The sequence below is a fragment of the Aythya marila genome, assembly GCF_965140915.1.
Source record: "Aythya marila genome assembly, chromosome: 3".
Lineage (NCBI taxonomy): Eukaryota > Metazoa > Chordata > Aves > Anseriformes > Anatidae > Aythya > Aythya marila.
The window spans coordinates 28,221,438-28,235,969 of record NC_139044.1 but is presented as its reverse complement, the minus strand read 5'-3'; the positions used below and the strand labels follow the sequence as shown (position 1 = coordinate 28,235,969).

Genomic DNA, 14,532 nt, shown 5'->3' with positions numbered 1-14,532 from the left:
CTCAATGTCTATAATTAGGCTCCTAAATCTATCATCAGACATATAAATAAAGTGACTGCTTTTCTAATAAAGGGCATAGCTTCAAAACTTACTGAAGCTGGGGCAAAATTCAACCTATCTTTGTTTAGCTGTTTAGGTGCACATTTAAGGCTCAACTGTTTTAATTTCGGAGTTCTTTAAACTACTGAGGTGGGAGTTTCTCTCTTACTATAATGGTAGTTGCTGTGGTTATCATGAATCCTATTTTGCAGGAATTGGAATAATCTCTAAAACAAGTGAGAACAAACTAAACACTTCTGTGTAATGAAATCAACTCCAACTCCATAGCTATCTTTTTCTTACTAGTCTAAATTACTCATGACTCTGACAGTAAGTCGTTTGAGATTTGGACTAGTAGAAGGGAAACCAGGAGAAATCGTTTAGTGTAGCGATAGTTGTGCAACTAAAACAACTTTGTTGCATAGGAAAACAACTGGGTCATAGTGGAGTACAGTTGTAGGACACTTTGTGTGTGTCAAAGGCTTGTCTACTGTAGATGGTGTTAGGCGCTATTGTGTGCTACTATGGAGGCTTTTTAAGTACGGAATTAATACCCTGCATTAGAAATCTCTGGTTCTATAACTCCAGTTCAAATCCATGTTCAGTCTAGAAATGTGTTCCTCAAATGCTTCTAAGCATTCTTAAGGAATACAATCTTTTTTCCTAATGTCAATAATAATGGAAGGCAGACCGTTAGGTGTTTTTTTGTTTTGTTTTGTTTTTTTCTCAAAAAATATATGTCATCAGTTACAAAGAAAAATAATCAAGCCCTTGCCTTCAAGTTATACCATTCGTACGTTTGCTAGCCAAATGATTCTTCTCTCTTTCATGACTGGAGGAAACATTAACTATCGTCTATGATTCCTCTGACTCTATTCCTTGCTGCATATACTAAAAAAAGGGTTGGTAGTCTCTGGTATTTGTGTTTTTATTTCTTTGATGACAGTCACTGTGCCAAAGCAAAATAACAAAAATATGAAATCATGATGCTTTTTCTTCTTGCATATATCTATCTACATTGTTTTAGTTTAGAAACATGCAGGTTGTTTATCCTCATTAAAAAATAGATTATTAAAAAACATCCGGAAGTCTGTGGTTTTGATGCAGTACAATTAACAAGGTCTGACACAATATTCCAGCTTCTATTTAGTAGCTATGTTTGTTATTTTCCTTTTTTTTTAATTGCTTTTTCAGAAGCAATATAGCATCAAGTGGTTTACAATGTTTTTATTCACTTTACCAAGAGTCTTTTCACAAAGTGATCAGTGCTTCTGTCTTAGTTCTGAGTTCAAAGAAAAATAAGATGTTGACTTTGTCTCAAACTAATCAAGGAGTTACAGTTTGGTTTCGTATTCTAGACACAACTACATTGACGGGGATATTTTTGAAATAAATTGTCTTGGTGAAGTAATCATAAGGATGGATAGATAAGATGGACTAATTATTTCTGATTTTTCTTTTTTTTTAATACACATGGGGGGGTACTTACACTTTTTGCAGAATACTTTAATTTCAGAGGATGTGTAAATATGTATAGAAGAGTGATTTCTTTCTCTCTCTGTCACTTAATCTCTTACTAATGGCACATCAGTCACATGTTTCTCTTCATCTGGTTTTCAACTGTTGTGGATGTTTTTCAGTGGTGTTGGCAGAGAGCCTGAGAGGACAGACCAGATAAGAAACGGTATTTTCCTCCTCAGTCTCCAAACGCTAATTTCATCCGTATAGAAGCATACAGAAAATATCCTAAAGGTTTTCATATGATTTTAAAATAAAGAGATAAGTTTTACAGGCCCCTGTGGCCTACAATTAAATTCCATACAACTTCCATGAAGTTAATTTTCAAGAAGTTTGTAGTTTCTTTATGGGCTTATGTCTTATAACATAGCTGAGTATAATAATTGGAAGTCACTAAAAAGAAACAATGAAAGAAAATCGGAAACTTCACAAGACCTTAATGTCTGGATATTTTTGAACCAAAAAATAAATTTTAATTTAGCAAAAACTGTTCAAAGTGGATGCAGTTATTTGTTCTTTTATGTGCTAAAATTATGTATTTAAAACACCAGTTTGGAGCAAGGTTCTTGATATAAACTGCCTACAAGAATTAATTACAGATGAATTAACTTATGTAAGTTCTTAAACTTTTTCTTAAGTAACTCAAATACATGAAGCATCATGTTGATCATTCTAACAAATTAATGCTGTGAAGAATTTGCTTTATGCTTTAATGATTATTCCCTGAATAGAAAAGAAGGCATGAATTATAACAGATGGGGCAAGGTTTAATGAGGAGATTCAAATGGGAGATTTGTTTCTGCTAAGCCAACTATAGACAATTAGTCTTTACAGTCTCAAGTTAATAGGATTATTTTAGTGTTACTGTCTTTCTGTCTCAATGGAAGCTCACTAATGGAAGTTATTTGAAAATGGAATAGAAAAGCCTGGAAAATTTTAAAAAGAAAGAAAACTTTTTTTTTTTTTTTTTTTTTCCCCCAGACGTGCACATTGCTTTAATTTAATGATCCATGAATCTACTAGCCCCAATTCAAATCATCTGTTGCATATAAACTGATGATATGACATTGTTTTATTTATGCTCCAGCTGTTAAGCTTACATGTTAATGACAAGTTTCCTGGGTGTGTAGTTAATATTCTGGCCATGTGTTATATTCTCGCTTCCTGGAAAAGTAAAAAAAAAAAAAAAAAAACATTTTCTGCTAATCTAATTAGTACTTGTAGAATGTTTTATCAATAATACCTTTACTGGAAATCTAAGAAAAGGCAGAAGTAATAATTTTTAAATAGGTTTTAAGAGCCTGAAATCCTTTTTTTTTCTGTTTGGCATGAAGTACTTTTTGAATTCCAGCATTGTGTAACTCTATATCAGATTAAATGTTCTTACATACACGAAAGAGTCATTCTAGGCTAAAGCAGGCTAACCAGTATTTTAGAAATATCGGTGTAAGCCGTATGTGTAAGAGATTACATGCATGTATTTAATCAATGTTAACATTAAAGTTCTGAGAAATTTGTTCTAGAATTTTACTGAGTTTTGGCCTGGAATACATGCATGTGCTGCACTTGCTTTGCGAAGATAGAGAAGTGAATGTAGACACTATGCACCAGGGAGTGCTCAGAAATTTTTAGAGCCATGACTACAATATATTTAAGATTAGTTGTTTTCTTTTGTTCAACTCCCTGAAAGCATTCATTTAAGTTATTTATTATGAGAGGTGGACATATCTATATGATACTACTTTGTATTTTTTAGACAAGATATGATGACATTAGAAGACAAAGGTTGTTTTCTTTAGTATTAGGTAAATCATTTTATGTATTCTTCACAATTTGGCTTTAAATATCAAATGAAAAATAATGCTGTTAGACCACTGGATTGCTTCAGAAACTAAAAGCTAAGTGTAATATGGAAAGAAGAAAAAAGGGAAAAGGGGAATATTAACGAGCAACTGAAAGCACTGACTTCAGCCAAATATGAAATTAAATACAAAAATATTCGGGGATATTGTATAAATGTGGCATTCTGGCCTCTTTTCATACCTTCTGAAAATAAATATTTTGCTCCACATTTACACAATTTTTTTTCAAGAAGAGCTGTGTAAATTCCAGACAATTTTATTTTACAAGTTTTATTGTTACAATTTTGTCCTTCTGCCTTAAAAATACAGAACTTTTTAAAAGCATCTGAACACTGGAAAATGTCTTCTAAGATTTTACCCTATATTTGCTGTTGATAATAACTTCATATATGCACACACTTTCTTGTGTATAGGATAGATATTGAATAGCAGAACATCTGCCACATCCGTTGTCTAGGTTGTCAAGTAAAATTTTAACGTACTGACTAGCTGTGTGTTTGATATTTTAAGGGAAAAAAAAAGTCCTAGAAAGTATAATGCTGTTAATGTTGAAAAATGAGCGTTGGTTTTACATGGTTTCCCATTTAGTGAGCTCTGGATGTTCTAGGAGACTATTTTATTAATAATCATCAAATGCCTGTACAACAGCGACATTTTTTTCTTCCTTGCTTGTCCTGTAGAAATCATCACACCGTTCTTTTGTAGCTCTAGTCTGTTTTAGAATGAGAGCTCCTTCTTTCAGATGCCTATACTTTCAATTTCACAAAATTTGGATTTTCTTGCTATATAAGTACTCTGCTAGTTCTGTTTATAAATAATAATTATTGCTATTACAGAGTTGTGATGACTACTACCTTAAGAATTTGCTTGAGGTTTATCTGTTACATCTATTTATATTTGGTCTGATAGACAATTTCCTTTAGCTTTGCAGATGACTTTATAATAGAAATTCATTGTAAAGTAGCCTTATCTTTGTGTGTATATATAGAAAGCAATAAGGGCTTGCATTTAGTATTTCTGAAAAATTCGGAAGAGTGATTTAGATCAGTATTCACCTTAAATTTTTGTTTCATCCTTGCTTTCTATTGCTGATTCTAATCAATGATTATGCATTTAACTCTCTTAAAAATGCAAATATTTCCGACTGTAAACAGTATTTTTAAGTAACTAACGTTAACTTGTACTTTGGATATTTCTCATAAAAATAATTCCTTGGACTTTTTCTAGACTGGAAATTGTTTTACATTTGTAATCCACTTTCTCAATTCTTTTGAATAAACTAACTGTCATAATTTAGATTTAAAAAGCATTATATCATCTGTTTAAATAAAAATATTAGAATCAAATATTAGAATAAAATAGTATAAACAGTTGACTTCAAATGTTAAATTCATTGCAGGGAAATTTTACAGAAGATTTTTCTTGAAGTTGTCCATCAATGCTTACAAACCAGTGTTAAAGACGCACTCAGCCTTAGCCTACCACACCTCTGATGTGTTTTGGCTTCAATCTTAACCATTTTCAAAAATCAAAAGATGGCAATGAACCAATGATTTCATATATTCTGAAAAATATTGTTTATTGTCTGGCCAGTAGATTACACTTTCCAGGCCCCAAAGTAGAAATACTTCTTTAAATACAGTATCTTGGGAAACAAGAATCTCATGAAGATCAACAAGAAGTGTGAAGTCCTGCACCTGGGAAGGAGCAGTCCCAGGCATCAGTACTTGCTGGGGGCCACCCTGTTGGAAAGCAGCTCTGCAGAAAAGGATCTGGTGGTCCTGTTGGACATCAGGCTGAACACGAGTCAGCAATGTGCCTTTGCTGCTAAGGAGGCTAATGGTATTTTTAGCTGTATTAGGCAAAGTATTGCCTATTGCTGGCAGGTCAAGAGAGGTGATCCTTCTGCTCCTTCAGCATAGTTGAAGGTGCACCTGGACACCTTTCTGTGTCCAATTCTGTTCCCACTCTCCCACCTCCCCAGTACAAGCGAGACCTAGACAAACTGGGAAGAGTCCAACAGAGGGCTTCGAAGACAAAATGATCAAGAGACTGTAGCACCTCTACTATGAGGAGAGCATGAGAGAGTTGGGACTGCTCAGCATGGAGAAGAGAAGGCTCAGGGGAAATCTTGGCAATGTATGTAAGTACCTGAAGGGAGCTGCAAAGAAGACAGAGCAAGACTCTTTTCCATGGTGTCCAGTACCAGGGCAAGAGGTAGTGGGCACTGAAACACAAGCGTTTCTGTCTGAACATCAGGAAGCACTACTGTACTGTGTCAGAGCACTGGTGTAGGTTGCCCAGAGAAGTTGTGGAGTGTTCCTCCTTGGAAATCTTCAAAAGCCATCTGGACATGATCCTGGGCAACCTGCTCTAGATAGAACACTTAACCCCGGGTCTTCTAGAAGACAAGCGTCTGTAAAATAGATTCATCCTTTATTGCTATATCTGCTGTCATAAGAGTTTTCAGGTTGGAGGATGCCATTTCTCAGAACGTGGTGTAGTCAGGTGCTGTTGTAGTGCATAAAATGTACCTGCCAGGGATGAGGTAACACAGGCTGGTTTAAGAGCTGACAGTGTAGGGGCTGGTTTAGAAAGAACTGGTATCAGTCAAACATGTTAGCAGGGGTATTCTTAGCCTGCAACAACAGAGTTTAAAAAATGTCTGAATTCTAAACATCTTTTGGGCTTGTAGCAGCTACTTATAGATGAAATAAAATAACTGTGTACCTGCATTAACGTTCTTTAATCCTATTGGTATGAAAGCATGGTGATCAATAAAGAATATGGACTTGTGTTATCCCTACCTAACATCATTCTTTTCCAACTTTTCTAACTATTATGCTATTAGTTCCATTTCTCTTTATCAAACTACTCTCCTCTTTTATTTCTTAAGTTTTACCCTTTTCCTAAACCTTCACAAGAAGCAAATGTTTGCAAAGAACAGCATAGGTGTATTAAACTGTCCTGCATCCTTGACCCCTTAAACTCCTGACTTATAGTATGCATGTTTCCATTGCTACCTTATTGCTTAATTATTTCATACACAAATGTTAACTGTGTCAGCTGATATCGTGTGGCTATTTTTAGCCCCAGAAATCTCTTAATTGCATTCTTACTCCTTTTCTTGGCAATCTAATTTGATTTCTAAAACATCTTAATGTGGTTCATGATAAATCACGTAGGAACTATTCAGAATTCTTTGCTGGAACGTAACTTGCCATTGCTGCTAACATCTCAAGCATCTGTTGCTTATAGCACATCTTTATACCAGATATTTTGGCTGGCTTACTGCTTCATGAAATGCAACCAGAAGATTTGTTTTCTTAAAGACACATCAATAGCTTTGCTAGCAACCACAAGAAGCTTTAACCTTCATTCAGTCTATATAGTGGGACTTCCCCATGCTTTTTTCCACATTCTGCTGTGTTTTCCCAGTTCGAGCATGATTTTATAACATTATGCACGCTTCCAGCTATTGTTGTTTTTTCTTTTCTTCTACAAATTATGGAAACAGGTAAAATAAGAGTGGATGACAATAGGATTTATCTTGATTCTTGGATTTTACCTTTTGTAGAAATATAAAAGGTGTTTGAATTCCAAAACACTATCCAGTACCTATCAGTGTTAAAACTTCCAAGTCAGACTTAATGTATATCTTGTGTTTATGTGTGAGTCGTTTTTCCAAGTTTTTACCAAATGAAATTAAACTAACTCTCCACTGTAGGAGATGGAAGCCACATCACTAGCACTTGTTTTAGGGGCACTTTGATCTATGTTTCTCTAAATAGCTTGAAAATTGCCAATAGTCATCCTCCCAACTATTTCTCTAATGTTTTATGACTGTTTTCCATGTTACTAATAACTCATGTGACCTTTATGTCATCTAAACATTTTTGGAGTGCAGATTTCCTTTGTCAAATTTAAGTGAGCTCTTTCCCACTTTACGCTCCTTACAGCCAGAGCTGTCTTTTCAGTAATGCTTTTCATATGTAATTCTGGAATTATTTTTCCAGAACTATGTTACTCAATCTTCTCCACAATTCTGCTATTTACTACAGAATTTTCTTGAGTGGCCTTTACAAAAATTCAGAAAATTCTTGAAGAACCTGAAGTTCCCAAGTATTGTGAAATCTATTTTTTATTTTTTTTTAATAGGATGCAGCACAGATGCCAAGCAAGCTGAGGAACAATCTGCAGCTGCAAGTGAAGAACTTTATCCTTTCTGTAGGGAGCCAAGTTATTTTGAAATTCCTACAAAAGAATTCCAGCAATCTTCACAGGTAGCAGAGAGCACTATTCATGAAATTCCCACAAAAGATAACGAGAGCTCCCATGCAGCAGGTGCGGGGCATGCCTCCTTTACCATTGAATTTGATGACAACACTCCAGGGAAAGTAACAATCAAAGATCACGTAACAAAGTTCACATCTGAACAGCGTCACAAGTCAAAGAAGCCTTCTTCCTCCAGTGGTCAGGACCTGCCTGGGCTTCAGAATGTGATGATGGCTGCAGAGAGCAAAGTAGCAGATTGGCTAGCACAGAACAATCCCCCAAGAATGATATGGGAACCAACAGAAGAAGATTCCAAAAGTATTAAGAGTGACGTTCCAGTGTACTTGAAGAGACTAAAAGGTAAAGTGAGTAATTCCAGCTATGCTTATTTCTGAAGGCAACAATTCTTCACCAGAATCCAGTAAGTGGGTCCTTGAGCCCTTGTGGAGTTCAATTGAAATCACAGGTACTCCACAGGAGTGCAAGGATCTGTTCAGGGATATCGTATTGAATATTAAAGAGGATAGTAAACCAAATACCAAGTCATCTTACAGTAAGCATACTAATTGGAGATATTATAGTACAGCTAACAAGGTACAAAGAAATCATATTTTTAAAACATTGATCTTGAAGGGAAAAAGAACAAACTCAAGCCTTTAGTTAAATTTTACATATTTCACTTTTTCCTGTGTATTACTTTAAAAAGCTGAATAGCTTTACAGAATCAAAGTTCGGAAGTTCAAGTTATGTTCTGTGAATATTCATGTACTCTAGGAAAATCATTTGGTGACAAAAAGTACATTGTATAGTTATTCTGCTTAAATTGATCATGTGTGATGAAGTCAAGTTTGTCTCCGGAATCTGAAGTAAACAAAAATCTTTGATTTTTATATTATGTTTGCAGGATATTATATTTATAAAAACACTGCTGTTAAATGAAGTAACAGTTAAGACATATTCACTGCATACAATGACATTTCCAATAAAATTAAATCAAATCTTTAGTGTCTAAAGTGTACTTTCTTTTGGATCCAACTTCACAGAATAGAGAAGAAAGTAGTTTTTATTTTCAGTTGAAGATTCCAGTGACATTCAAACTTTCAGAATGAAAATTCTGACAAATTTTTTTGAGTCTCTGTTATTTTCTGTTTTTAAATTCAGCAGATTTAATCTGCTATTCCCACTTTCTTGCTTCTGCAACATTATCATGGTTAACTCTTAACCCAGCTGGGATTCATTACAATGTGTTTTGTCTTTCTAATCAAAAGTCTGTATTTTAGGGCTGGCTCTTCAAATTAAGCTGAAAAATAACGTTTTCAAAACAGAATTGTATGGGTGCACTAAAATTAAGATACTAGCATAGTAGTTCTTCAGAGAATGTTACAGAGCATTCTTTTATCTGCATGATATTGTATTATATTCATGAACCTTCTTTAAAACATTAACCATATCACTATGGCAGGATTTTGTTTACAAGGCCTTAGCCCTTTCCTGGCAGCAGAAACTTCCTGAAGTTTGATAAATTTTTGACTGAGGGAGCTGTAAGTTATAGGTTGCATTTGGCCATAACAAATATCTGAATTTTGTAATCTTTTGTGATCTCTTCATATTCTCATTAATTCTCATTAATTCTTCTTTGTCAAATCATAAGGGTAGAGTATGTACCTAACTTATTTGAAATTTTTGGTTTTTAAATAAAAAACAACACAAGCAAAATCTTTCTGATTTTTATGCTCAGCTTTTTCCTACAGTATCCTATATTGATGTCACACTGCTAAAATTGTTATATGACTTTCAGAGTGGTGTTGATGTTTATTGTTATTGTATGGAAGTATAGGACCCATCACATTGTTGAGTCACTGTACAAATAAGTAACAAAGGGAGGTCTCTATGGCAAATAGGGATGCTGTAAAGATTTCAACTGAGTATTCAGTGTTGTTAGTCCCCTAGGTAAGGGTTCCCAACATACAATTACCATTTAAATGAATAGTAGCTGTGTATCCTAACTATGCAAGTATAGAAAGTTTCATTGTACATGAAGTTGCTCAGTGTTAAGCCTGATTTACTGTGTATAAGTACCCAGTCTTCCATACATTTTTCAGGCCTCATTACTGAGTATATTTATATGTCTATATGTGATTTATTAAGTACGTAGTCCTTATTCATAGATCTCAAAGTAGTTTGAGAAATGAATAAGTAATAACAGACATTTTGCATGCATATATCAGATGCCGAGAGGAATGAATGATGGCAAAATTCATTCTACTTCTTGGAAAAAGTAATAAAGAATTAATTTCAATTTTCAGTAGACATTTGTCATGATAAACTGTTGTAACAATGTGAGGAGAAGACCATCTAACAACATCAGTTTTGTCACTTGACAGGCATTCTTATGTACCAGAAGGTCTGTCTTAATGTTCTTCTTTTTCATTTTATCCTTGCCTAGAATGTTTCAGTAGTCATTTGTAATCAATCAAATGGCTGTGTAACGAAATTGATATAATTGGGAAACAAGCCACTTCCATGCTATAGCACAGCTGATAAAATACTGCCTTTTGTAAATCACTGATAAGTACCTGTAGATTGCAATACTGATGAAAAGGGTAATTCAGATGCACTGATACTATTGCTTAGCTTATGCATCATCAGCAGCTGTACAAAATTTCCAGAGCTAGGTACAGAAATGTGTTGGATTCTGCACAGAAGAACAATTTGAAATTCTTTCTTAGTATGCAAGTTTACTTTGTATGTGTTGGGTTTAGTGTTTTGTTTTGTTTTTTTTTATAGCTTCATTGTGCTCTATTTTCTTTTGCTTTGATTGTAGGGAATAAGCATGATGACGGTACACAGAGTGATTCAGAAAACGCTGGTGCACACCGGCATTATAGTAAGCGGGCAATACTTGAAGAGCACTTAAGACATCATCATACAGAGCTGAAAAAGGCTCACCAGAAAGTCCATTCCACAGAAAAGCAGCAAGAGCAAGCTGGTGTGAGTCAGACTGCTTTTATGATTGAGTTTTTTGATGAAGACCATCCTCGAAAGAGACGTTCTTATTCTTTTTCTCAGAACATAGGTGCTCTGTGCTCAGAATCTCCATCTCCAACACCTCATGCACGAGCTGAAAGAGTGAAACCTACATCAGGAGAGAAAGCAGTTCCTTCATCTGTGCAAGCCAGTTCATCACATCACAGAGCAGTACATGCAAAACTTTTAAAACAAAAATCAGAAGACCCTTCTGCTGCTTTACCTGTCTTACAAGCTGCGTTGTTAAGGAGTTCAGGAAGCCTCGGCCATAGGCCTAGTCAGAACCAGGAGATGGACAAAAAGTTGAAAAGCCAACATGTTTCTGCTGCTACTGAGAAGGACAATGAGGATGACCAGAGTGACAAAGGTACTTACACTATTGAGTTGGAAAATCCCAATTCTGAAGAAATGGAAGCCCGCAAAATGATTGACAAGGTGAGAAACCAAAAATGTGTGTTGCTGCTAAACTGGTATGTGTTATGTGGGTGGGCAACAGTCTACCTCTTCAGTTCGACTTATTAAAGGTGCTGCAATAATGTAAGTTAAAAGCCAGTGTATAATGATGATACAAAGAATATAATAAAAGCAGAAGCAGTTATTTGATGAAAAGTTACTGTTTGATACTGCTGTTCTTCTATTTTGGTAGTTTAAAGGTGTTTTCAGTAGGGTAAGTACCACGAATGTACTAAACAATGAAGTCAAATTAGTTAAATTTTTATGATAATTGTTTGATTACAATTTATTATGTCCCATGGAGAAATATTTACCTGTTCTTAAAAACCTACGGTCTTTGTAGTTTTTGGTATACAAATCAGTTCCATCCAAATTATCATGTAAAAACATAATGCATTTTCTATACTTATAAATAAATTTCTTAACTGCAATAACTTAAATTTGAAAGCATAAAATGCTTTTATTTTCCCAAAATCTTTATATGATAGTGATGTCATTTTCATGGTTTGATTATAGATATGTTTCATTAGGCCTAGGAACCTTATAATGACCAAATAAACTTCGCTTATAGGTAAAAATAGAAGTGAACTTCCTTGGGATTCAATAGGAAGATACCAGTAGGATAAACTACATAGAGCCATTAGTCCTAACTGACTCTTGAGCGGGATTTTCTTTTCCTGTTATTGTATTTTCATAAATAATCCACTGTGGTCAAATGCTGGCATTCAGTTTTAGGCATATTTTTGGCCTTCTTAACAGAGAACATATTGCTTGTTATAGAATTACATAAGAATTGTTTGTGTATCTATGATGTGTTTTGTTTTTCTTTTTTTTCTCCCCAGTGGTTAAGTATTGGTTAATGTTTGTAGTGTTGCATTGAAAAGCCTTTGGGTATTATAAATGCCCCTTACTGCTAACCTTTTGAAACTGAAGATTTATAATGAAGTAAAGTTGAGAGATGTATTGTTTGAGGTCTCTTTTCACTTTTATTTAAGATCCAATTCAGAGATTCTGATTTTTTGCAAGTAAGCTTTGTGTCATAATTCTTTGCTTTGGGAATGTGGAAGAACAACAGCAAGTGAAGAAAATCAAAACCAAATGGAAGCCAAAACTTCTTGCTCCAGCTCAGCTCAGCTTTGCTTCCCTCCCATTTAAAATTGCTAATGCTGAGGATTCTTTTAGTTTGCTAAAAGGTGATAAGTGAGGAATAAGACAAGGACTTCTGCTGGCCTGTTGACTGCTGTGCTGTCAAGTATTTAAGAGAATAGTTGGTATGCATTTAGTCAATAATTCCAGCATAACCTCTTTTTCTTGGCAAGTCAGTCTTTTTTTTTTTTTTTTTTTTTTCCAGCCTGCTGATTTGAGTCTCATTCAAAGTCTGTTGAGTCAAAAGATTCATTGAAATTCAAGAGTTGGATTTGCTAGGATTGGGATGAAAATGCATTACAAATAGCAAGGATAACTTTCTAAAACATTTGCACAAATAGTGCAAACAGTCTGTCTGTAAAAATTTGTTAGAGTGGTGCTAAAATTCATGTCTAATTTACCTGAATAATTCCCTATGGAAAAAAATGCTTTTCGATTCGGGTATTTTTTTTTTCATTTTTTTTTCCTCCTTTTTACTGGAAGGAAGGGTGAGAACAAACAAAATACTCAGACTACTTCTGTGACTCATTCATTTGCAAAGCCTTAGCCATAGTTTTGCCCTTGTAGGCAAAGCCTCTGCTCTTTGTTGGAGGGCAAAAAAGAAAAAACACCTGAGAACATACCACGAATTTAAGTGCAACATTAAATTGTCAGATACTAAGTTGTGATATATAATGTTGCTTTGAGTTTATGATCCAAGAGAAGCATTCAGGAAATCAATGTCCAAATTATCAGAAAAATGAAAAGTTCTCTGTAACTTAAAAAAAACAAACGAAAACACACCTTAATTGCTTTGACAAGATTCCCTTCAAATCAATATTTTTGCTTAATGTAGCCATGTAGCTTTTTTCTAATGATTCCAGGAAATATTCAAGGAAGACATAGTTATTTGTAAAGATTTAATAATCAGTAAATGGTGTTGTCTTATTTATTCAACATCTTGATTTTATTTAAGGATCCATTTGTTCTTTCACTATTCTTTCAGCCTCTGTAAAGAGACCATAGCAAAAGAGGTGTAAAATAACAAATGTCATAATTTTTAATTTTTTTTTTAATTTTTTTTTATGAACGTCTTAAAAAGCCTGTCTTTTGAAAAGAGAATAGAAGAAAGATTACAAACCTAATCAGAAGGATAGTGGAAAACACTTTCTAAGTTACAGAGAAAAAGGCCTTTTAGTTAAATACTTCTCCCTAAGAGATAGTTGCAACCATTCCTCTGTGATGACTACCTTGGAGTAAGCCTAGAATGAAGGGCTCAGTAAATTAATTTGAGGCTTGGTCCTTTCTCAACTTCCAAGACCAAGGAAATTTGTTGAACCTGTGAAAATGAGACATCAGTATCTGACAGGCAAAGTCACTGCAATGAAAGCAACCTATGTAAATGTCCACCAAGACTAAAATGAGTGGGAAAAGAGGTAATTGTTAAAATGTTAGCAAATGTGCATTACTTTTAAAATAGATTTGATTTTAGGACACAGAAAAGCAGGACTTAAAATGATAAGCAGATAGTTTTCAGTTTTAATAATAAAGAAAAAAAAATCTAAGACCTATACATGCCTGGAGTACTCCAAAGACTGTTCATTTAACTCATGTTTGTTGGTTTATCATTTGGATTGATTATATTTTAAAATCTTCCATTCTTATTATCAGCCATTATAGGAGCTGAAGAAATTAGCTAGTATCTCAGAAATACTAATACTTATTTCCTCTGTGCTGTTATTTGAATTTCCTCAGAGGAAGTAAATATCACGGGCATGTGGCCAGCTTTGAATGATTAGAAGTAGTATGTCACTTCTCTCGGAACAAAGAAAAATCTTAGAGAGTAAGTTTAAAAAAAAATTTAAAAAAAAGGTACAGATTAAGAGAAAAAAAGAAATCACCATGCATGTTATTAGGAGGAGACAGAGAAGCAGTCATAAGACTTCATAGTTGTTTCTAAGCTGTTTCTATTTTAAAACATAATACATATATGTATTTAGGACAGATATCAAAACCAGACTATCGCTGGAGGAAAATGGATATGGCTTAAGAGTTTGGGTTCTATTGTTTTTGCTTGTTCCAATTTCATTTCATGATTTTTCTGAATGGAAAAAGCTTTAGAGGTAGTGGAAAAATAGTTATAATTTGCAAACAATGGAGTCTTCAGTTGTTGTTCACTTTAACTACTTTCTCTCTTCAGTCCATAAAGTGCTGTCTTAGAAATATTCCTGAG

The 14,532-nt window shown here is 34.3% G+C and overlaps 1 protein-coding gene across 5 annotated transcripts in view; it reads left to right on the top strand.

The window, feature by feature from the left end:
* CEP170 (centrosomal protein 170) overlaps positions 1–14,532 on the top strand; it is a 101,382-nt gene that overhangs the window by 39,964 nt on the left and 46,886 nt on the right. For all 5 annotated transcript variants that reach the window (XM_082757942.1, XM_082757941.1, XM_082757940.1 and 2 more), the window contains exons 8-9: positions 7,578–8,054; positions 10,519–11,156. In XM_082757942.1, the coding sequence (XP_082614068.1) occupies positions 7,578–8,054; positions 10,519–11,156 (1,115 nt within the window). The remainder of the gene's footprint in view (positions 1–7,577; positions 8,055–10,518; positions 11,157–14,532) is intronic.